Below are 24,685 nucleotides of genomic sequence, written 5' to 3'. Positions count from 1 at the left end.
ATGCAATGTCTTTGTGGATACAGCCCAAAAATGCATTGGCTTCGTTTGTTGTCACATGCATTTGTAGGGAGATGGACTAGAGATGTCCTTTTGTTATGTTCATGGCATGCTCTCAGAGAAGTGAGATAGAAACATCAAATATTCTCGTTGGAAGGTTCCAACATACATAATGCTGTTTTCATCCTTAGAATCCAGAACGAGAACACACAGTAACCAAAAGCAGACAGGGCAAAGCAGGCTGCTCCATTAGGCAAAGAGACATGACTCACCCCACCTTGCTCGAGGCCAGGTTGCCTGCAAAATTGACTGCTAAGCCCGGATCACACTTTTCTACAGATCCCGGAGTCTGCAAGTGAGGCTAGGAAAAACCCCATAGCCTTTAAAGTGATAGATTACAATTTGGATAATTTTCAATGTACTGAATCTTTTCAGTCTGTAATGTCTCTTTTAGCTTTAGAAGTATTTGTTTAATTTGCTTTCCGCTTTCACCCTATCTATTTATTTTTAGTGTAGTGATTTCTGGAGGAATTGTGCTTGGTGTTGAACAGAGTCAGACAGTTCTTGGTCTGATGCAGGCCTCTTTCAGCCTTTGCTACTTTCCAAGTTTTTCCTTATCCCTCACCGTATCCCCTTACTTGAGTTTGGGATTATATTGTTCTAGAAGTATTAGCTGCCTTTCCCCAGATTAAATTTCTTGCCTTCTCCCTTATATTTGAATGTCTTAAGTACTTGTGTGTTGTATATTTGTCCTCACTGATGTTTACAGCTCTTCTCAATTTAGTATCAATCGTAAATGTAATTAATGTGCTTTACCTTCTCTTGCATTGGCTCACAAAGATTTTAATCAGCTCCTTTAGCATATTAGGATGTGGTTCGTCCAGAAAAACTCATTATGTTAACATTTTCCCAGGTATTTATCTACCTGTTTTTAATCAATAGTTAATCTGTAAACATCTTACTTTTCTTAATTCTTTTAGCTACCATGAACACATTCTTCTTTTATGCTTCCCTAATCTTTTCCCCTATAAGACTTAACTAATTTTGTATTCTAGTTCAGTTGCCTCCACTTGTTTCTATTTCCTATATGTGTGTTGTTTTTTTTTCCTTCCAAATTTTAAACCAACCCCTCATGAAGCCACTTGGGTCATTCTTCTTTTTTTCAGACAAATTGTAGTCTCTACTTTAATGATGTCCTAAGATATCCCAATATTCTGCACTTTCACATTTCAATACTACTTCCCATCACATCTCTCACTAAATTGTTTAACTTACCCCAGATTTGCTATCCTGAAAAATTAATACACAAAATGAAGCAATGCAGGGGTATCCATTCTTTCCTGTGGTGATGTAAGTGGCTCACAGCCATTGATATCAATCTTGTGTATTATTCTCAATTGGTTCTTCCTTATCAGCATTGATCTGGGTGGTTTCTTCTGTGGCTGGAGTCTCTGGAGTACAAAGTAGTCTTTTGTACCTTAAGCACATTTCAAGAATGTTTGGCTGTTGGAGATCACAAACAGCTATCTGGGTAGTTAAAATTCCCCATGAGAGTCGCATTGCGACTTTGAGTACTTCTAGAGGTGGGCCAAGAATGTTTGTTCTTGGTTTTTTACAGCCCAGATGTTCAGATGCCTTTTGTTTAATTTCTTGTGTAATAATCAAAACATCACAGTTATTTCATTCTGTTTCTGAATCGTCAGTATTTTTGACGCAAGCATGTCCTCTCCGCTTCCTCTTCCCCTTGTTCAAGACATCTAGACAGAATTATGTGTGATATCGGGGAGGAGCCGGTGGTAGTGGTAGGCACCAGTGACATAGGTAAGGATAGGAGAGAAGTCCTGGAGGCCAAATGTAGGCTGCTAGGTAAGAGATTAAAGTCCAGGACCCCCATGGTAGCATTCTCTGAAATGCTTCCAGTTCCACACACACAGCCAGTAGAACCACAGGGTCTCAATGAGTGGATGAGACGATGGTGTTGGGAGGAGGGATTTAGGTTTATTAGAAACTGGGGGACCTTTTGGGAAAGGAGAAGCCTATACAGGAAGGATGGGCTCCATCTAAACCAAAATGGAACCATATTGCTCGCATATAAAATTAAAATTGTCAGAGTTTTTTAACTAAGGGCTTGAGGAAAGCTGCAGGTGTGGAGAAGCACAGGCTTCAGACAGACACGAGGAGGATTTATTACAGGAGACATTTCTGTATCCTAATAAAGAGGTGAGGATAGAAGTTGATATTGTACAGGTAGGAATTGAAGAGAAGCAGTCAAACAAGAGTCTGAAGGCAGACAACTAAATATTGACAACTTTTATAAGTGTTTGTATACAAATGCAAGAAGTCTAAATACAAAGATGGGTGAACATCAGTGCTTGGTATTGAATGAGGATATTGTTATAATTGGCATCACAGAAACTTGGTGGAATGATCATAATCAATGGGACACAGTAATACCAGGGTACAAAATATATAAATATATATATTGGGGGGAGGGATAGCTCAGTGGTTTGAGCATTGGCCTGCTAAACCCAGAGTTCAATCCTTGAGGGGGCCACTTAGGGATCTGGGGCAAAATCAGTACTTGGTCCTGCTAGTGAAGGCAGGGGGCTGGACTCGATGACCTTTCAAGGTCCCTTCCAGTTCTAGGAGATGGGATATCTCCATTAATTTATTATTATTTAATTTATTTTTATAAGAATGACAGACTAGGTTGCACTGGTGAGGAAGTGGCTCTATGTGTGAAAGAAAGCATAGAAACAAATATAGTAAAAAATCTTAAATGAATCAAGCAGTAGCATAGAATGTCTATGAATAGAAATTATATGCTTGAATAATAAGAGTATAGCTGTGGGAATATACTACCAACCATCTGACAAGGAAGGTGACAGTGATTGCGAAATGCTCAGAGAGACTAGAGAGGCCACAAAAACAGAAAATTCAATAATAATGGGGGATTTCAACTATCTCCATATTGATTTGGAACATGTCCCCTCAGGACAGAGTGCAGAGATGAAATTTCTAGATACCATTAATGATGGCTTCGTGGAGCAGCTAGTCCTAGAACCCTCAAGGGGAGAGGCAATTCTTGATTTAGTCCTAAGTGATGCACAGAATCTGGTCCAAGAGATGGACATAGCTGAACCGCTCAGTAATAGTCGCCATAATGTAATTAAATTTAACGTTCTTTTTTGGGGGGGGAGGAAGAGAGGGGAGGAGAATATCAATGACGACCACCATAGTAGCATTTAACTTCAAAAAGGGAAACTCTACAAAACCGAGGAAGCTAGTTAAATGGAAATCAAAAGGAATAGTCACACAGGTGAAATGCCATCAAGCCGCATGGAAACTTTTTAAAAACCCCATATAGTTTGAGCCTCTTATGTGTATTCACTTTAAAAAAAAAAAAAAAAAAAACATGAAGAGGGCCAAAAAAACGCCACTGTGGCTAAACAGGGTAAAAGTGGTAATTAGAGGCAAAAAGATGTATTTAAAAAATTTTCAGTATATATCAGAAGCAGGAGGCCTGCCAAACAATTAGTGAGGCCACTGGATGATCAGGCTGCTAAAGGAGCCCTCAAGGAAGACAAGGCCATTGTGGAGAAGCTAAATGAATTTTTCTGTATCACTCTGCACTGCAGAGATTGCCACACCTGAGCCATTTATTTTAGGTGACAGATCTGGGGAACTGTCCCAGATTGAGGTTCGATAGAGGTGGTTTTGGAACAAATTGATAAATGAAACAGTAATAAGACACTAGGTCAGTTCTGAAGGAACTTAAGTATGAAATTGCAGAACTACTAACTGTGGTATATAACCTGTTGCTTAAAGCAACCTTTGTACCGGATGACAGGAAGATAGCTAATGTAACACTGATTTAAAAAAAAAAAAAAAAAGACTCCGGAGGCGATCCTGGAAATTACAGATCAGTTAGCCTAACTTCAGTACCAGTCAAATTGGTTGAAGCTATAGTAAAAAATAGAATCATCGGACAGATAGATGAACATGATCTGTTGGGGAAGAGTCACCACAAGTTTTGTAAAGGGAAATCATGGCTCACCAATCTATTAGAATTCTTTGAAGGGGTCAACAAACGTGCACAAGGGTGATTCAGTAGATATAGTGTACTTGGATTTTCAGAAAGCCTTTGACAGGGTCCCTCACCAAAGGCTTTTAAGCGAAGTAGGCAGTCATGGGATAAGAGAGGGTCCTCTCATGGATCAGTAACTGGTTAAGGGATAAGAAACAAAGGGCAGGAATAAATGGTCAGTTTTCACAGTGGAGAGAGGTAAATAATGGGGTGCCCCCAAGGATCTATATTTGGACCAGTGCTGTTCAACACATTCATAAATGGTCTGAAGAAGTGAGGTTTTTTTACCCACGAAAGCTTATGTCCAAATCTGTTAGTCTTTAAGGTGTCACTGGACTCCTTGTTGGTTTTTTTGGATACAGACTAACACGGCTAGCCCCTGATACTTGAAAAAAGGGGTAAACAGTAAACTTGGAAAGTTTGCAGATGATACAAAATTACTCAGGATACTTAAGTCCAAAGCAGATTGCAAAGAGTTACAAAGGGATCTCACAAAACAGGGTGAGTAGGCAACAAAATGGCAGATAAAATTCAATGTCGATAAATGCAAAGTAATACACATTGGAAAACATAATCCCCAACTATACATACAAAATATTATGGAACCATTAGGAAAGGGATAGATAATAAGACAGAAAATATCATAATGCCACTATATAAATTCATGGTACCTCCCACACCTTGAATACCATCTGCAGTTCTGGTCACCTCATTCCAAAAAAGATACATTAGAATTGATAGAGGTACAGATACGTGCAACAAAAATGATTAATTTAAGGCTATGGAACAGCTTCCGTATGAGGAGAGGTTAAAAAAAATACTGGGACTGTTCAGCTTAGAAAAGAAACAGCTACGGGAAGATATGATAACGGTCTATAAAATCATGAATGGTGTGGAGAAAGTGAATGTACCCCTTCACATAACACAAGAACCAGGGTCACACAATAAAATTAATAGGCAGCAGGTTTAAAACAAACATAACGTACTTCACACAACACACAGTCAGTCTGTGGAACTTGTTGCCAGAGGATGCATTGAAGGCCGAAAGTATAACTGGGTTCAAAAAAGAACTAGAAAGTTCATGGAGGGTAGGCCCATCAGTGGTTATTAGCCAAGATGATCAGGGACACAACCCCATGCTCTGGGTGTCCCTAAACCTCTGACTGCCAGAAGCTGGGACTGAGGATGGATAAATTGGCCTGTTCTGTTCATTTTATCTGAAGCATCTTGCACTGGCCACAGTTGGAGGACAGGATACTGGGCTAGATGGATCATTGGTCTAACCCAGTATGGCCGTTCTTACGTTCCCTTTGTCTCTCCTAAATAGATTGCACCTGTTTATATCAATATTCAAGTTACATAGAATCATCCCAGCAGGTGTCAGTTTGTCATTCAGTGACCGTTCTCCTTGCTTGTTTTCCCAGTCTGATTACATGTGTTTACATACCTTAATATATCAGTACTCTTCCTTTTTCAATTCCACAACAACTTGTTTGCTATGGTGGAGGTACATGCCAGATTAATTAAGTTAAAAGCTCCTCATTTTCCAAGTTAAAAGTTGAAGTGCTTGGAGTCTATTGTAAATGGAGATTTCTGTAAATAAAGCCCCCTAAGCAGCTTGACCCTAGGAGGTTGGCACCCTATTGAAGTGCAGACTAATCTAAAGTTACTACTTCTCTCCGAAGGCGTTGCAATGTTGTGAATCAAAATCTTTTATGCACCAGTGGCACAATCAGTTGGTTTCCAGTATTGGTTTGTCTTCACTAGTGCTTGGGGCCAGAGGGATCTCTCCAAGTCATTTAAGTTTTTTCTCTAGGTTCCTGAAACCGTTCTTGATTTAATTGAATCTTAATGTATTCGTGGTCATTTCCACAAGGCTTATGACCACTGAGTGCTTCTCCAGATACTTCAAGATATCCACTACCCCTTATAGTGTTCTGGTACCTAGGAGATGACATTGTTTACTTTCTCACCATGGACCTTGTTATGGAGTCACAAATGAGGGCTGCTACCCCGCTTTTTTCCCAGCAGGAAGACTCTAGAGAGTAGGGTAGGAGCAGTAGCTGTGTGGTGTTGAATGGATGGACCTGCAGCCTTTCCAGTCCCATCAGGCGCTGCAATAGGGAGTGAGTGATGGAGCAGTGGCTATAGGATGCTTGCAACTTCTCCTCTCCCCCTGGAGGTGCTGTGATCGAATGCGTGGGAGTGCCCAATCTACTGACGTGAAGACAAATGGCCTGTTTAGTGTCTGTCTCAGAATTTCAAAGCCTATGTATGCGGTGGATGTGTCAAACCCAAATAATGGCTGTTAGATGACACATGGTTACTTGTCTTGGAAGCTTGTCTGAAGACCGTGACCAGAGTAAATGTGATTTTATTGAGCCCTGTCCCTTAAGCCTCTGCCTCTTTTCTCTTCTCCACCTCCCTCCTGACCTTTCCAGCTCAGAGTTGTCCCTGTACAGTCCTTGGCAGCTGATCTCATAGCTGAGCCTTTCATAGCACTAATAGGGATGAAAAGCCCTATCAGAAAGGGACTGTGTCCCTGCACCCAACCAGGAGGTAAATACCCAGAACTTTGATCTACTGCTTGGGAAGGAGGGGAGGCTTCTGCGCAGAACAGAGTGAATGGTAATGGCACCATCATTTTTAAATCTTTAGGAGCTGGGCAGATTTGACTGAGTTTTCACTAGCCCTTTCCTACACTTACCTTTGCTCTCAGGGGAAGCTTTTTCAGTGTGAGATTTTTGTAGACTCCATGAAATTCCTGATGGGGAAACCTCTCTTCCTGATGCCACAATGTTTGGTGCAGTTCTAAGTGAAAGTAAAATCTATCTAGATTCAGTTATGGGTGCAGACTCTTCTCTGCTCACTCTGAAGCCTCAATATTTCCAAGAAAGAATGCTTCCAACTTGCAGCTGGGGCTCTCTGTAGACCGAGCTGATGACTTATCCCATTAGGTAGAAAAATATAATTTTTAGTGCTTATGACAGTTGAGATGACTCATAGCACTTTGCTGTAGTTAGGCATAATGCAGCAGATAGGGCACTATGCAAACTTCAGTCACTTACCTCTGATCTGCTCTCCCCTGCTATTTCAGTCTTGAGCTGAGACTCAGCTCTGCGCCTCACTCTGCTCCCACTGCTCCTCCTGCTATTCCAGTTGTGGGCCTCTCTGAACCAGAAATTGCCAATTGCATGGCTGTTTCATGATGAGGACAAAACTGAAGTCACCAGAATGATTGCTTGTGGTCCCTTAATTAAACATGAAAATTCACAGAAACCCTTTTTAAACTCTCACTACTTCATGAGGCCTGGATTTGATTCTCCAGGTGCTTTTCATGCTCTTCAGAGCCTTCTGAGTAGAACTGGAAAGGTTGAAAAATTACTCCTTTTGGACTAATATCAGAGAGGTAGCCATGTTAGTCTGTATCCACAAAAACAATGCATCTGAAGAAGTGGGTTTTTTACCCACAAAAGCTAATTCCCAAATAAATCTGTTAGTCTTTAAGGCGCCACTGGACTCCTTGTTGTTTTTGTCCTTTTGGACTGAGCTTCTGATGTTTTTTGGGCTCCTGTAACATTTACAGCCTCAAGATAAAAGCTTGCAGTTTTGAAGAGGCCTTCAAGGGGAATTTATGGGGAAATATAAGTGTAGACAGCTACTTGGTTTGTCATAACTTCTGCTTCTAGCCGCAGAGGCTGACAACACTGGACTTCACAGAGAACTTCCATTCTTCAGTGCTGGCTTCCCAGCACCTAGACCCTTAAGTTACTTTAGTCCTCCTGGCTCTATCCCTTTCCTGCCCTATGTGACTATCACCCCTTCATCTTGTGGAGGCCTGTGACAGGTCAGCACAGACAGCCCTGGCTTGGTGTACCTAGTATGGTCCCCCAGAATAAGGCTGTTCTCTGTAGGAAGTTTGTCAGAAAAGCTGCCCTCTTAGCAAAGGAGTCTCTGCTTGTCAGGTGACTTTACCAGAACAAGGCTGCTCTCTATATACCAAATACATTTAGACTCTTGTTAATTTAAAAAGTCAGGGGCATTCCCACACAAACGTGCTAATGTTCAGTTGTAGTAGTAGAATTTTGTTTGTATTTTGTATAATTTAAAATAAAAAATAATATAATAATGTAATATGTATTAAATGTATTGGTGTATGACTTAATCATATCCTGCCAGCCACCCTTTCTGAATAGCAGAAAGGAATGGCTTAATGGGCCATTTGGTAAAGATGCATCAGCCGGAATCTGTGTCTGGGCTAATTTCAAGGCAGTAACAGACATTTTAAGGTCACTATTTTGTTGTAGGTTTAGCATTTTAAAATAAGTAAAAGAATGCCATGATTGTTTTCTTGTACATTGCAATTTGATGTTCCTATTCAAAATGTTCTGTGTAAATTAATTCTGTTTTGTGTGTGAATAAGGAATGTATGTGTTTAAAAAAAAAAAAAAAAAGTTTGAAGGCCATCGCTGAGCCAAATGTACAAGGAAGAAACCAAAAACAGACGCAAGGGCGCCAGGAGGCTGCAACATGCCCCTATTGAAATGTCAGAGGAGGGCAGATTAACGACTCTAAAAATAAAACCGGCACCTATCAATGGGGACAAAATAGCTGTGATAAAGTATGAGAAGGACAATTTTAAAAAAACAAGCACTTGTCAAACAACAATTAATTACAGCATGACAGTGCAAAACTCATTGGTCCCAATGAAAAAAATCACTATATAAAAAGGGTGTCTTGCCATGAAACTTTGGGTTCGTCCTGCCAAGACTTCCCCGGAGCATCGTGTCGCGACCGACAGAACCCAGCTCCTCCCTACCCGTGATCAACCTAGCTGGCCACTAGATTGATCCGGACTCTGGGCTGGTAACTATAACATCGACTGGCAAGATTGTGTGTGTGTGTGTGTGTGTTGTGATTGACTGCATATGCTAATTGTTGTATCTTCAATAAATGCGGCGTATTGCCTTTTCCCCTGAAAAAGATCCCGTGTGCTTCTTATAAGCATAACAGTTAAAGCTAGTCAGTTAAGATGACTAACATCTTTAGTTGGGATTTAGTTGGGGTTGGTTCTGTTTTGAGCAGGGAGTTGGACTAGATGACCTCCTGAGGTCTTTTCCAAACCTAATCTTCTATGATTCTATGATCTTCCCCATCCTCGATTCACAAAGCAACACATCCAAACAAGCACTCTGATTCTTACCCTCTCTTGACAAACTTGGATCAGTTTCACCACCCACAGTGCACACATCTAGTTCCTCAGAGTCTCACTCTAAGGCCCAACCTTAACCCTGACCTCAAAATTCCTTATATAGAAATGTCAGGCTTTACAATAAGTTGGTCTGCTGAGATCTATATCCTTCTGAGGTTTGTGTTAAGGGTGTGTGTGTGTGAGTGATTTAGGGAAATTGGATGTGTGCATTGTGGGCGGTTGCATGTTGGAACTGAAGGGGTGGGGTGGGACTGAGGAGTCTTATCACATTTGGAGGCTGGTTGATGTGGATGCTAATGTGGTGTGTGACCAAAATGGGTAGAGGCTATAATCTATATTTTGAAATCCTCTCAAACTGTGTGTGTGTCCTGCTGAGGACTCTCCAGTTTGTGTGCTCTGCCTTTAAAAGCTTGTCTTTCCTGAGAGAATTAGTCCTAGTTGCTTTTTGAAGTTCCTTTGCCCTAGGAGTGATGATTTTTTCTCCTGCTGCTGCTATGTAATGACTGTGCTCTTTGATCCAGGCTTGAAGCTCAGAGCTGGTATTAACACAGCTAATTGAGCCCTAGTTATGGCAGCAATGGCTGTCTGCAAAACAGCAAGGTTAATGGAGGGATCGAATGAAGGGCTCCCCACATTCTTCTGAAAATGAGCACAAGACAGGGTGCATTGGGTGGTTAGGTTCTCCTTCCCATAAAGTGAGCACAAGACAGGATGAATTGGGTGGTTATGTTCTTCCATGTGATATCCCATGTGCCCTGGAGCTCTTCTGACTGACCAAAAGAGAGAAGGAAAGATTTTTGTGTGGTATCAAGTATTAATTTTGGGAAAGAAGCGGCCTGTCTCCTCTGTCCCACATTTTCTCTTGCCTTTCAGACACACACGGCAAGTGAGCAATTCTGTTCAGGTTAAGTACACCCCAGGAGCTTGATTAGGGCGGATTTAAGAGAACCAAACAATTCCATAACACACAAAACGAGGTGAAGGTTGCAAGTGGGTTGTTGAGTCCATACAAGTGTAGAGTTCCCAGAGTGCTCCCTGGGGAGAGAGTTCTCAGCTGCCTTTTTATTTAGTTCCCCAAGGACCACCTTGCACAGCCCCTCAAAGTCAAGATAATAATGCCTTGATGCTTTAGGTGTCAAATATCTGACCAATTCACCCTTGGAGTAAACACACTCCTCATGCTTACTCAGCCTCTGTTCCCCTTCCCCCCCTTTTCAGGCGCAAGTGTTGTGGATGTTACTGTGGTGGATGTTACTGTATAACGTATTATCAAGATCTAAACGGAACACTGCATTGTGGGGAGGATAGGATGGGTGTTGACTTCTGTCTGATTCATACACCCATCCTGCTCCGCTAAGGGGACCAGGGCAGGACTGGCTCCAACAGCATGCTTTTTTATGTATCATCCAGTCTAGTTTCAAATGTCCCAAATTAGGGGATTGCCAACCCTTCCCTTGGGCAATGACTCTTCAAATAAATCATTGTCACTAAGTGGTTCTTGATATTCATGCAAAATTTTCCCTTTAATTGTAATTTGAATTCTCCTTATTGTGTCTCCTCTCCCCCCTAAATTCCTTTCCCCTCTCATGGTTTACACCCTTCAGAGAATTGCATACTTTCTCCCCCTTATTTGTCACTTAGCCAAGCTAGACAGACTTAGCTCTTTGCATCTCTGGACATAAATCAGTTTTTCCAGCCCCCTGATAACTGTGGTTGTTTGCTGAACACCCGCCAGTTTGTTGGTATCTTTCCGGTAATGAGGTGGCCAGACCGAGCCCAGTATTGCAGCTGCAGTCTCAAAGGGCAGTCTCAAAGTGTCGCTCATGGTTGGTATGTCTGCATCTCCTTCTATGCAGGCTATTAACATTAAAGCGCACAAAGAGCAGTCGTTAGCCTAACTGGGGGGGTTGACAGTGTCCCCACACGAATCTTTCTGTTCCCTTAATAGCAAATTTCTTATTCACTCTCTTAGATGTTTTGCTACCTAACCGGAGAGATTTACACCCTGTGAAAACTCAGTAAGTGCTTTCCTCCTCTCCTGGTCCCTGTGGGGCCAGCAAATGACTCCGGCAGAGCATCAGGTGGAGGATTATATGGCACTTTATTCTGACATATAACTGCTCAGGGCCACCACAGAGCTTTTGTGAGTAACCTTTCTCTTTAGTTGATGTCTCTTCTGTTGTTGTTGGGTTTTTTTCTTTTAAAAAGACAATAAAGGTTTTATTTTTCTGCCCCGCTCCCAGCAGTGCTTTAAAATGAACAGGTACGTGCAGTGCTGCTAGGGATAGCCAGGCGAAGGTTACGGGGACTCCTCAAGGCCTTTCTTGCCCAGCCTCATGGACTTTTCTCCTGCACTGAGTGTTGCTGAGGACTTGTGTTTGAACAGATCAAGGATCCCAGAGCCAATTAAAAAGAGCCTTTCTGGCTTTAGTGAGAGTACAGGCAGTGTAGCTGTTTCTCTTGATTAGGGTTGGTCAAAAATTCTCCATCTAAACTGTTTTTGATGGGAAATGGGGTTTTTGGTTAAACAAGAATTTCTGTGAAGTGTCAGCTTTTCAGACCAAATGTCAGTTTTTCACCAAAAAAACAAACAGCCAAAACCAGAAATATTTTTATGTGAAATGCTGTTGTGGTGCCTCCTGGGAGCTATAATTCAATTACCTCATGTCCCTCTTTTCTTCTATGGGCCAGGCTCCTGGCTAGGGTACAACTCCCCGGATGCATTATGGGAGATGTGGTCCAACCAGGGAGTTTAGCACACACAGGAGAATGGGAACGTGAGGAATATCTAATGTTAAGGCTAAGAAATCAAACAAGAAAATTTAATATTTTGGGTATAAAATTAACTCTTCCACATTGTACGGACTGTGCAGTTTGTGGCTGATATAAAATTCTAATCCACGGTATACGTGTAACAAAGAACAGCAACAGAACATATCGCATATCAGAAATGTGACCGAGTTAATGTATGAGAACTCCAGCATTTGAATTTCCTGACTCCTTTGTACATGTGTTTACAATAACATTGCATTAATGGTAACTTTGACATTTCATTCCTTTGTTTTATAAGGGGAGGTGAAATAATATTTTACACAGTATACTTCAGTACTTTTAGGATTGTCTTCAAAACTTATCTAAACTAACTTTTCTGTAAGTTAGGCTACTGTGACTTTGTGGGATGTTTTGCAGCTTGCTGAAGCTATAAACACAAGCTGGAAAGAGAGCCTGGATTCTTAATGGTGTAACACAAATGATGTGTTTCTTGATTGTCCCTGGCTATTCCCATTTCCTTCATACCAAAGCCTTTCCTAAGCAAGAGAGATGCCATTTTGTTAGGAAGTAGTCTCCCAATGGAAGGAGTGGGAACCTAGCTGTTGGGCTATGTGGTCAAATCATTGAAGGTTACACTACAGGAATGAGCGTGCCTTGGTCTCCTTGTTACTGACGAATGGACTAGGTACAACCTAATAGTCTCTTCCATCTCCATCTAGAATTCGTTGCTTTCTGTGAAAACAAAAGGGAACCTTTTTCAACCCAAGCTGGGGTGGCACACCTCTCACCTCAGATACACACTTGTAGAATTGGCTCTGGTGCTATATAGTTGGGGACCGGAGGGAATTAAACTATTTGGAAATAGTGGAGGCAGCAGAAGGCCACTTGCATCTTTGTTCCTAGCACAGGGATAGGGCTGTCTCTGCACTGCAGGCCTTCTCCAGACTGCCAGGAGGCAGTCCATCTCAATATGTCATAAAAGGCAGGCAAGTTTAACCTCCTGTTTGAGAGGTGCCTGTCAGGAGATCTAGCAGCCAGTGTGCATCGTTCAGGAGACGCTCCAAACATTAGCCCTCTTGTGAAGAAGGGAACTATATCCACTTGGAGCAAAGGTGAGCACACCAGGAGCTCAGCAGAGCCCAACCTGCTTTCCAGAACACTCTGCTAGGAGGCTGCTGCTGGGGCCCTCAATGAAGTGCAAGTTTCATAGATGTCCTGGGACCTCTGGTGCCTATCCCCAGCTCCTCATGAACCAACACTGTTGTTGTGTTCTGCCCTTCCCTGCCACACTGTGTATTTACTCTCTGGATTCTTTGATGTGTTGTCCTTAGACCTCTGCTGAGGCACCTCTAACTATTTCTCTTGTTCTGTAATTGATTTTCAGTAGGTGGTGGTGATTTGTAGTGTTTTCCATGAACAAGCTAGGCAGATGCCACCAAATTTAGTTCAAATGTGCCCTAAGCAGGATTTGTATTGTATGTAGGTTATTTCTAATGAGCCTATTATCCAGTGCCACACAACATAGAGTATTAATTAGTATAAAGAACTTTCCTCTCAACTCCAGCCTCTTGAAATATTCAGAGATCTTTATTTTGGTTATTTTAAATTGCTGTGTATTGGTTCAAGTGCTGGAGTACTTGAGCCTTGGTCTCTGGAGGTAAATGGCTAATGCACTAACTGTATATCCCCAAGCCATGCTGCTATGTCTGTTCCCAGTGAAAATTTACTGTCCTGGTAGTAAAATACTGGCTGTTGCTTAGCCCTTTGCAAGAGAAACTGAACAATATAAAGACTTGATGGAGCCTCCAGCATTAAGACTCCTTATTAAGACTGCATCTTCCAAGTGGGGCCCATATGGAAGCAGGGTACACAGGACTCTCATGGACAAATAAGGAGGTATGGTGATATCATCAAGCAAAGGTAATGTTAGATTGAATATTGGGAAATAGCAGTGTGGCCAACTCTTATAGTCAGTGTTTTTAAAGACCTCGCTTCTGGAGTCCTCTGATTTTTGAGAGTCTCAGTTTTCATTATTCCTCGTGGCTGTGTAGGAAAGCCTGAAAATGTGAACCCTGGAAGCAAACAAAAAGAACCCAAAATGTATTCATTTTAAAAACATGATTAGCTAATTTTTTGGGGGGTGGGGGGTGGGGGTGGGGGCGGGGGCGACTTATGGTTTCTGAATGCTCAGAGTTGGCAATGTGGAACCAGTTTGTACTAAAGTGCTTAGACTGTGGGTCTCTCAAGGGAGGTGTTGGAAGGAGTGTGACTTGGGGATATTTAAAACTGGATTGGTGAAGACACTGCAGGTAACAATCTTGCCCTGTTTCTTGCGTAGGAGAATGAACTAGTTTAGTGTACCAGGTCTTTCCTGTCTCTGGTTGTTGAGAAGATCCTACTTTCTTCACTCTGCAGCATCTGTATTGAAACTTGATGGTGCAGTGACTGTTTCTGCTGACCCATTTCTTTAGTAAGTTTCCTTTTAGCATCTGCAAAAAAGCTATCTGTTATAGCTGACAGGAATCAGTTCCAAAAGGGCAGCTGCCAGGTGCTATTGTTGCAATGGAGACTAGAGGGACAAACTGTCTGGGAACCTGTGTGTGTGCATCGTGCATCTTTAGTGTCTGCTCAGGACAATGGGGGAGTGCAGAATGTAACTCAAGTCTGGCTTGCAACTACCTGCTTCAACCTGGAGCCAGTGCCAGCTCAGCACCGGCTTTCACTCCATGGAAGCTTGGTCCGTGGTTCAGGCATTTTAATCCAGGAATTACATCTTCCTAAAGGGAGCCCTTAAATGTCAAGGGTTACAGTGTATAGAAACCTCTCAGGCCTGTTCCATCCCTGTTCTGAGTCTGTGTGCACTGGCCCGTCCAGAGCCTTCTGGCCCTGAGAAATACTATTTGAATCTAGGGATTTTTAATCTTTTTCGACCAAGACAAGTGCAGACTAGTTTACAGCTTTTGTCTTTTGAGGTGCCATAGCATTTTCAGTAATTGGCATGTCAATGTTCCAGAGCAGAGATTCGAACCTGGGTCTCCCCCATCCCAGGCGAGTGCCCTAACCACTGTGCTAAAGGCTATAAGGGGATGGTAGCACCACCAGTACCATCACTGCTGGCCATTTTGTGAATGGCCAATTTATTTGGGTCAAATTCACAAACAGTTCTGAGTCAACCAAAACTGCATTTTTTATTGTTGAATAAATATTCATCCAAAATTGTTTTGCCCATCTCTAATTGCCACTCAGTGAAGACCCCTCTCTGTTTGAGAGGCACCATGCCACTGGAAGAAAGAGCACCAGGGGGACCTTGGCAGCTATGCTTTGGAGTGAGATTTATAGGCTAGGTTTGGTCTGTAGCATCTTGCCCTCTCCCACCAGAGTTCATCTAGGTGCAGGCATCAATTTAATTTCAGGTTATTCCTTTTCAGGTGCCATCCTGTCCAGAACTAGCATGCTGTGGAATGCTTGTAGTCTCCCCTGGATTAGATCAGACAACTACCTTTGTCTTTGCTCTGAAGGGGTAGATCTACAAGCATTGCCTTTGTCAGGCTGCTTCTTACTCAATGGGATGTTGCAGGCTGGGATCTGAAGACCCCCAGCCTGCCTCTCCATATTTAAAATAACAATAAAAGTCTGCTCTGTTCAACATACATTAGATACAAGCCTTGGTCACTTGCTGAGCTGCTGATGCTAGCCTTGACTATGGAAAGCTTAGGGTTCCCAAGTGAGTAATGAGGCAATTGCATCTTGAGAGAAATGAAGAATTTGATGTATTAAATGTAACACAAAGGCTGCCTGGTGCAGTTCCGGATTAGCCTTCTTGAAGGTGACAGAGGCTCTTGGTTACCATACTGATATGGGGCATGTAAAAAGCTAGGTAGATGGAAGCAGAGAGAGAGAGAGGGGCTGGCTGCTCTTTTCCTTAGATTCCCAGACTGGAAAGGGATGGGCAGGACTGGTACAGATGAGGCACAGGGGCAGATGGGGAAGGTGGGGGGAATCTTAATGGGTGGAATGGGACAGAAGGAACCTATTGCTGAAACAATAGCCATCTGTGATAATTTAGTAAAAGTGTAAAGAGAAATTACTAGACAAAATGTGTTGGTTCCACTTCCCTCTGGGTGTTGGTGAAGGGCTGGTCTCCGTCTTGTTGCCTTGTCCATAGCTCATTAGCTGCCTCGTATAGGCAGAATTTCAATCCTGAGTCTCCAAGACCCTGTAATTACAACAAAACCACAACCCAAGTTGTTCTAGAGGGTTTTGTCCTTGTCTGGGTGTAGTTGGGAGTCACGTCTTTTTCTTTTTTGAAATTCCCCATGACGTGCTCTCGCACTGTTCAGAACAACCAATGGAGGGGGGAGGGTGCAGGGAGGCAGTGGGGTTGCTGTGGTGCAGCTGTTTTTTCCCTTAACCATAAGATCAATAGGCGCTTAGCGTTGGGGAACCTACTTCTTACTTCTTAGCATCTGGCTAGATAATGGGCTCTTTTCTTGGAGTGTAATTGCTCCAGCCTCCCCTTCCCAAGCTGCAGGGCCACTTGTGGCTGAAGAGCCTAATGTTCCTACACTTGGAGCTTCTCTTAAGCTCTCTGAGGTGGGAGCTCATCAGATCTTACTCTGCCAGGGACGGGGGAATCACCTTTTTAAAAAGAAAAGAAAAACATTGTGACTGAAAGCAAAGGCCCTAACTGAAGGCTATATATGTTGGGGACACACTTCTGGAGAAGAGGAAGAGGGATTGCAGAGCCAGATTGCATATTGTATCTGTGCTGTGTTTGGCTGCACGTAGCGTCAGGCTGTTGTACACAGATGGCAGAGTATTTAAGAATAATAAAAGGAAAACTGTTTGGATTTGCTACAGTCTCAGCATGTTGATTGTGCATTGGGGCCCAAATCATAACAGAGACCTGCTAAAGGGAATCAGGAGAGAAATCAAACATCTTATTCCATCCAAAGTTGACCAGTTAAAAGACTCCTGCGTCTGTCTGCCAACAGGTACGCCTTCCATGGCTTCAGATCCTCCAAAATCAAATTGTTGTACACCGTTTAAGCATTTACACTGGAGAGCAGGACAGAACCAGCTGGAATGAGGGGGCCCAGGGAAAGGCCCTACACAGAGGACATTCCTGCTACTAGTACCTGAACACAGAGGAAGAATCCTGTGTATCTGGATTCTCCTCACCTCCACCTGGTATGTTAATACCCCACATACGAGCCAATTGGTGAGCTTCAGCCATCTCTCAACATTCCATTTGTCGTATGCTTAGGAGCCATAAGCATGCTCCACCAACAGCCCAAGCTCTGCTCACAGTTCTGTATTAGCTGATTGTTTCTCCTAAATTGATTAGCAGTGATGTAGTTAACAGCATTGACATTACGTTCTTATCACTGGGTCTGAGGGTTAACTCTCCCTTGAGATGAATGGAGACCTCTAACAACTCTCAAAACCAAATGCTGAACTCCCTTTAAGTCCATGAAAAGAGAGTTTGCACAGTGGAGGCTCCCACTCCCTGCCCTGGCAAATGAAGGAAAAATCCTGCAGAAATTGATGTGGCTAAAAGAAAATGCTGGTATGGCCAGTACCACTAAGGCTGGCTTTGCTGAGCTCCTGCTTATCCTAATTAAGGGACTTTTCCTATTGCAGCAAAAAACATGGTAGGGCATGATACTAATCCAGTCTCCTCATCACAGCTGCTGCTGCTTTGGCTTGAGGATGTGGCACTGATACTCTTGTGGAGAGGGCATGGTGGTGATGCTCATCACAGCAGGGCCATACAAACACACCATGTAGTTGAATGTCTTACACGACTTCGAAATATTCTGTGGTCTTCACTTCTCTGCCATAGCACTAGCTCCTTGTTGTGGTTTACACTGGCAGGTCAGATTGATCTCCTCTTACTGGCTGCTGATGGTGCTTCTTAGGACTGGAGTGGGGCGCCTGCCTTCACCATGCCTGCCAATGCTCTCTTTGGTTCCAGAGAGATGGCTCGCACCCATCTTTTCCGTGAGCCTCTTTCTCTGTCAGGAGCCGCTGCCTTGGCTCTGGTGGGTGCCGTCTGATGCAGCTTTCTCTGGCCATTGTGCTCCTGTATCTAAAGGGCTTTCACTGCCTAGATCTAAGGACCAGAGTAGAGCACCCTATGAACCTGGATGGTTTTCTCTGTAATTGGGTAGAAATCGATGGATGGAGAAAGGTATCCAACAGTTTTAAATTTTCTTTTGTTTCTAATCCCCCTTTCTTCCCATAAACCAGTCACAAGGGGGGCAGGGGAAAGGAGTGTTCCTTGATTTTTATCTTACAAAATATCTTGCCTTGTGCCCACCAGAGATGAACTGACTGCCATGGGTGTATGGAATACAGTTTACACTTGCTGCGTTCCCATAGCCCCATTGCTTGTATTGGTAGGCTAGGGTGTGTGTAGTTTCCTATATGTGAAACTGTTTTAGAATTGTGCTCTTGGTCAATAGTCAGTTCTGTTTTTATTCTGGACCCTAGACACAGCAGGGTGAATGAGTGTGCGGGCATCTTTCCATCCCCATGGCATCATGGAGTCCATAAAGGTGCCCACTGACTTGTCCTGTGGACCCTCCAGCCCTCTAAATAGGGTAATTGTCCTGTCTTCCCACAACAAAGGGGCAGTTCAGGATTTGTAGATCAGATGATTTCAAAGAACCCAGCTTCTTTTTGCTGTTTCTGAGGAGAAATGAACAGCTCTCCCTAACTCGCCAACACCGTTCTCTCATTTGCCTGCTCGTCAGTTCAATGAAGAGTACTCGTTATGGGCCTGCTTGTCTCACTAGTGACCCTTTGTTTTATTGGGAACCCTGTCTCTCCTGTGTATGGAACACAGGATGTTATTGTGTATGTTGACTGTAATTTTTGATACGCAAAGGTTGAGTGACAAAGAGTCCTGTGGCACCTTATAGACTAACAGACATATTGGAGCATAAGCTTTCGTGGTTGAATACCCACTTCGTCAGATGCGGTTGAGTGGTGGACTGAGTTGACAGTTCTCAACATGGATAGTAAATTGGTAAAAGTGGGCTAGAGGCCAGTAACACTGATTATCTGCTTCACATTTTCTAGAAGAATTTACATGGCAGGGTGAGAAGGCATAGAGGGAACCATATCTCTCCTTGTCCCCATAGGTGCTGGGACTGGGGGTGCTGCTGCACCCTTGCCTTGAAGTGGATTCCATTATATACAGGGTTTACAGTTCGGTTCAATGGCTCTCAGCACTCCTACCATAAAAATAGTTCCAGCACCCGTGTTTCTTCTGGAGCTACTCCTTTGTCCTGACAGAGGAATTATCTCCCTAAAATGATGCTGTGAGGGGTCTGAGTTCAGGGCCTGACCAAGAGATGGAAATAGTTAGCATGGTTCTCAAAGGGAAACTTCCCCGGCCCTTCCATCCAGTTGACTCAGGGCTGATGGTGACAGAGTCCCTAATGAAACTAACAGCCTGTGAATCCCAAACACACAGTGAAATAAGACTTCAGGCAATGCAGAGTTGGTGGCCTGGGAAATTGGTGCCACAGGAGGGTGATCAAGGCACCCTGTGACTGGATAACTTTCTGATCACTAAAAACATTTGTAGCTATTTCATATTAAGGAAGTATCTGATCACCTGCTTCAGAGCATCAGCAGATTCCTGTGGGCTCATCAGGCAGTTCCCCTTCTCTGTGCAAAGCATTGCGCTGTTAACTAGGTACACTACGGAAGGCCTGTACCTTCCTGTGAATCACTGGAATCCTCTGACCAAGGCACCAGACTGAACAATCCTGGAACCCTATTTGTTTGGGTTGGTTCACTAGGAAAGAGACCTTGTTTCAGGCCCTTGCTGCTACCCATTACATCCTAGCTGAGACAGAATCAGATTTGTAACACCAAAGATTCCCTTGCGTTCCTGATGCATTTATTCCAGTCAGCCACATGTCATCAGTTTCCTGTGTTTCCCCTTAAAATAAGACTCTTTGTGCTACAGAGGGAGAGAAGGGCTCAGGCCCAAACCTCCTATCCTGTTCTTTGACTATTCAATATGCCATGGTGCTCTGTGCAGGAGTTAGGGATGGGGATTAGCCCAGATATCCTGGCCAAATTCTGTTTTGCACTACGATGGCGCCGTCCATATAACAGACAGGTCGGGGATCAGAAGGCAAAGGTGAAAAGATCCGTATCAAGGGACTCCACTTCCCACCCACAGCACCCACTCTTGGAGGGCCAGGATTATCCTGGGGCATCATTCTAAATTCAGAGAGACAGCAGTTTCTCTTTTGATAATTATATGGTGCTTGTTAGGATTGTATACAGTCTAATCAAGCTCCTAACCACACATGAACCCCAGTCCTAGCCACAACACAGGCAGGCATATCAGAGCAGCTCTAGTCACGAGAGGGGGCTCTTGAGCATGTTGGTGTGTCATTTTCTCCTCCATAACAGCAAGAGGTGTGTGCCTTACTTCAGTCCCACAGGAACAAAAGAGACTTAAAATCTGCATAGACCAAAAAACAAAAAAAAGTTAATGTGAGTTTAACTGACTTCTGCCCTGAAATTATAGCCATTCGAATCCATTGGGGCTCTGAGTTTACATTCTTTGATGCACAGTGTGTAATTATATATTTATAATTTACGCTGTGCATACATACATGTTCCTATCACGCATCTCAAGGAGTAAGGGGAATTATCCACTGGGGGCAGAGGAGGCGATGAAGGGCCCATAAGCCTTAAGGATGAGGTGTGGGTGATGAAGGGCCTGGTTCAGAACTGCTTCCTTACCATGGGAAACATTGTCTTTTTAAGTGGCCCTGACGTTGCTGTGTGCTGTTAAACAGCCACTTTCTCTTCTGCGCTCAGAGATGAGTGTGTTCAAGTGGTCCGTAAAGTAATTTCTTTGTGTACTGTACTTTATTGGTATGAAATGGTTGCAAAACAAAAAATAACCAGCAAAGCTTTATTCCTGGCAATAAAAATGTCTCCCAGATACTTTTATTTATGATTTGCATTATGGTAGTGCCTGTAGAAACCAACTGTAATTGGGGCCTCATTGTGCTAGACACTGAAGAGATATATAGTAAGATACAGTCCCTGTCCCAAAGAACTTGCATCCTAGGTAGGCAAAACAGATAAAGGGTGGAGAAAGGAGGTGGTATTGTCCTTGTTTTACAGACGGGGAATTGAGCTACAGCGAGATCAAGGAACTTGCCAGGGTCTCTCAGCCTATGTGGCAGAGCCTGGGTTCTGAACCCAGATCTTCTCCATCTCAGTCCTGTGCTTAACTGAAAGACCACCCTTCCTGACTGTGTGCTGAATTGTTTATGCTTCATGTAACCCTTCTGCCCGTCAGAGTTGGCAGCAACAAGGGCCGGGTTCAGTATCTAGGGGTTCCTTTTCAATAACCCAATAAAATCTGGCTCGAGCCCCCACCCAGTGACCTGGGACAATTATATACCACCACCACCACCCCCGGGCGCCTCTAAGAGGCAATACTTCCCCTCTCGCAAGCACATTGTCTGAGTGTAGCAAAAGCCTTTTAATAAAAGAGGGAAACAATGCAGCATTATGTTGGGGAAACACCACAAACAGGATTCATAACAGAAACCATGAGCAAAAGACCCACCCCAAGTAAGTTTGGCAGTGTCCTTTTCCCCTCAGGGTCTTAAGTTCAGCAACCCAACAGTCACCCTACCCACAGTTTCTATCCTTTGGTCAGTGCAACCCCGGAGTTCAGAAGTTCATCTGCAGAGTTTACCTCCCAGCGTGGGTGGAAGGTATGGGGGCACCTTACATAGTTGGCTGTTCAGGTTGATTGCCACGCCTCTCTGTGGGTTCTGCTACAGTCTTTCACCACTAGCCACCCAGATGGCTGCACTTCTTCGCTAGCCACTCACCAATATATCTTCAGGCCCCCAAACACAGCTCTCAGTGATTTCAGCTCTTGATGAGGGGAGCCTCAGTGCTGGTGCACCTGAACAGTCCTCTTGATCAAAACCACCAGCCCAGCGATTTCACCTCTGCAGCCTGTAACAAGACTCCTAATGGAGACAAAATTAGCTCTGTTATTACACAGTGGAGAGCGGAGGGGTCAAATTGATGTTTAAGGCCTTCAGAAGGGGCCCCCACTTCTATGTACAAATACTTGTTCTGAATCTCTCTCCTTTCATTGGGCTTTGGAATCCATGTCCCTTGCCTAGCAAGTGCTGCTTAGTTGAGGGTGAGTCCCTCGGTCATAAAATGCCAAGTACAGTTCTTCTGTCCTTGATTCACATAACCAAGATAACAACACTTTGTTACTCCTGCCCCAATAATAAAGAGACTGGGGATCCCACAGCAGCCAAAGTGACTATTTGGGCAAGCAGTCCCATCATGCTAGGCAAGGTGGGTGTGCCCATGCAAATGAGATCAGCCCCTGAAGTTCTTTTCCACAGCTCACCACCAGGGGAGAGCTCATTCTGACTCTGCTTACACTTCATGTGTGGAGTGGCTCCCCCAATCCTCCTTAAAAAAAAAAAAAAATTAAAGGAAAAACTTGGTGTAAGAATAGCATCTACTGTGACATGCTCTCAGGTAAACATTTTCAGGGCTGTAAGTCCTCAGGCTTCAGAGCATAAACTCAGCAGCAGCTGGGGGCAGGAAGAAATCTCCCCTCAGCCTTTTAATATGGGTGGGAAGAGGTGAGTGAGCATGAGCGAGAACTGTCTCCTTCCTCTGCGGCATCTCCTTGAAGCCATGCTGCACAGATGGACCAGTCTTATCAAGTGTCGCGAGGAGGGATAATCAAGTTCTAGACAGACCACTGGTCTGTGCTGCTGTAGCAGCCCATATTCGACATCATCTGAGCTCAGCAAGTGCTGCACTGTGCCTCTTGGAGGAGAAGCTGCTATGGGGCTGGAGCAGGGGAATGGGTCAGAAGGAGACACCGTAATAAGGAGGGGAGAGATGCCTGTAGATCCTATTCCATAAGACGGCTGGGGTCTGTCCATCAGCTGCCACAGCTTTTCTGGGCCGTGGCAGCCCCTTTAAGTGTTAGGCTAGTCCCCAGGCTGCTCAGAAAGCCATTAACCAGCCTTAAGAGGGGGAGAGCGACAGGTTGGTGAAAAGAACATTTCATGTTTTGTCCTCATGGGGTTAACAAGCTCCCTATTAAGGGGAGACAAAGTGATGGAGAGAATCTCTCTGGTTTATGGCTTGGAAAGTTCAGCTTCCAGAGCATTCCTCTCTTCCAGTGCCCTGGCTGCCTCTCTGCAGCTTTTATCCCCATTGTGCTGTGGCTGTGGAGTGGGAGCCTTGGCCTTTGTCAGATTCGGTCTCTCTTTTTTCCTTGGAGTACAATCTAATTAGCAGCTCAGCAACCAGTTCAAGCAGCAGGATAACTATTTTAATGGGCTGGAGGTTTGAGTGAATGGAATTGGGGGGCGGAGCAGCTGGGATTTGGAGAAGACTAGAGTTCGGTGTATTAAACATTTACTGTGTGTTCAGGACTGTAGAATGAGGAAGCCCATAAATATCCTGACCCAAGGCTAGAAGTGGGGAGGGAGGTGAGAACATTGTGGAATGAATGCACACATCAGGAGAGAGATGGAAAGACTCTTACTAGGACTCATATATAATACTATTTTGTAGCCTGACTGGCTCCTGCTCTCAGGAGGTTTTCCTGATATGTATCCTGAATTCCTTTGTTCAGTTTCATTCTCTTACTCTGATGTTTGTAAACAGAATTTTGTGATGGTAATGTTAGGAGAAGCCCTCGAGGTTTTTCTTGGGACCTTTCTGAACAACTAGCCTGAGGTGACCAACCACTGAATAAAGGTCTAAAACACTGCATCCCACTGCTTAGCAAAGAGAACACAGCTGAAGAGACATGGAGCCCTCTGTGTTTCTGCAGAGACACAAGCAATCATCTTTAAACTGCTCCCCATTCCTTTAGGTTAGGTCAGCACAGACATGAGATCAGAGTAACTGTTGAACCACTCTTTGGGGTGCCACCCCCATGTTAATCTATGCCTCTTTCCTTGCCTTCTTGAAGACCTTTCCATTTAATAAATGCTCTTTAACCGAGTCTTCTTTTTCCCTGCAGCCACTTCCAATGGGACTCTGGAAGGCCTGGAGAATAGAGAAGGTGGAGTCTGCCAGACACGCTCTATGAAGATTGTCATGAAAGTGGGGCAGGGTGAGTCACTCCAGTACTCTAGTAGAGTTTTCCCATTGGACATGAAATCAGTATTGAAATGAAATGTGCTACGTTTTACATAGCTGCCTAAGCCTGCAGTCCAGACTTGCTGAGAGAAGTGCTAGTGAACCCTTCGTGGGAGCTTGACAAAGTACCATTGGGACAGCCTCAACACTACAGGAGGCTTCTCATGAAGGGACTGAGCTGGGCAGGACTGAAGACTTGGTGTCTTTTGCTTGAGTTGTTTATCCTAATTGTGACATCTTGTGGGGAGTGGGTGAGGGAGGAGCTAGTTTGATGTCTTTGTATTTGATCACTAACTTATGTTGATCAATTTTATAATAAATGTTACGGTTCCCAGAAGCCTTTGGCTCACTTGATGCTGTAAAATACAGGTGATGTTGATGCCCTTGGGTTGCCCCATCTTTGCTCCAGGCATACTGGAGAAACA

General features: G+C 43.8%; 1 protein-coding gene across 1 annotated transcript in view; it reads left to right on the top strand.

The window, feature by feature from the left end:
- Positions 1-24,685, top strand: part of EFNB1 (ephrin B1) — a 115,862-nt gene that overhangs the window by 81,605 nt on the left and 9,572 nt on the right. Inside the window, exon 3 of the mRNA XM_065411156.1 lies at positions 24,142-24,234. Within this exon, the coding sequence (XP_065267228.1) occupies positions 24,142-24,234 (93 nt within the window). The remainder of the gene's footprint in view (positions 1-24,141; positions 24,235-24,685) is intronic.

This window comes from Emys orbicularis, chromosome 9 (genome assembly GCF_028017835.1).
Source record: "Emys orbicularis isolate rEmyOrb1 chromosome 9, rEmyOrb1.hap1, whole genome shotgun sequence".
Classification (NCBI taxonomy): Eukaryota; Metazoa; Chordata; order Testudines; family Emydidae; genus Emys; species Emys orbicularis.
Note: the sequence above shows the minus strand (reverse complement) of the source record. Positions and strands in the feature narration are given on the sequence as shown.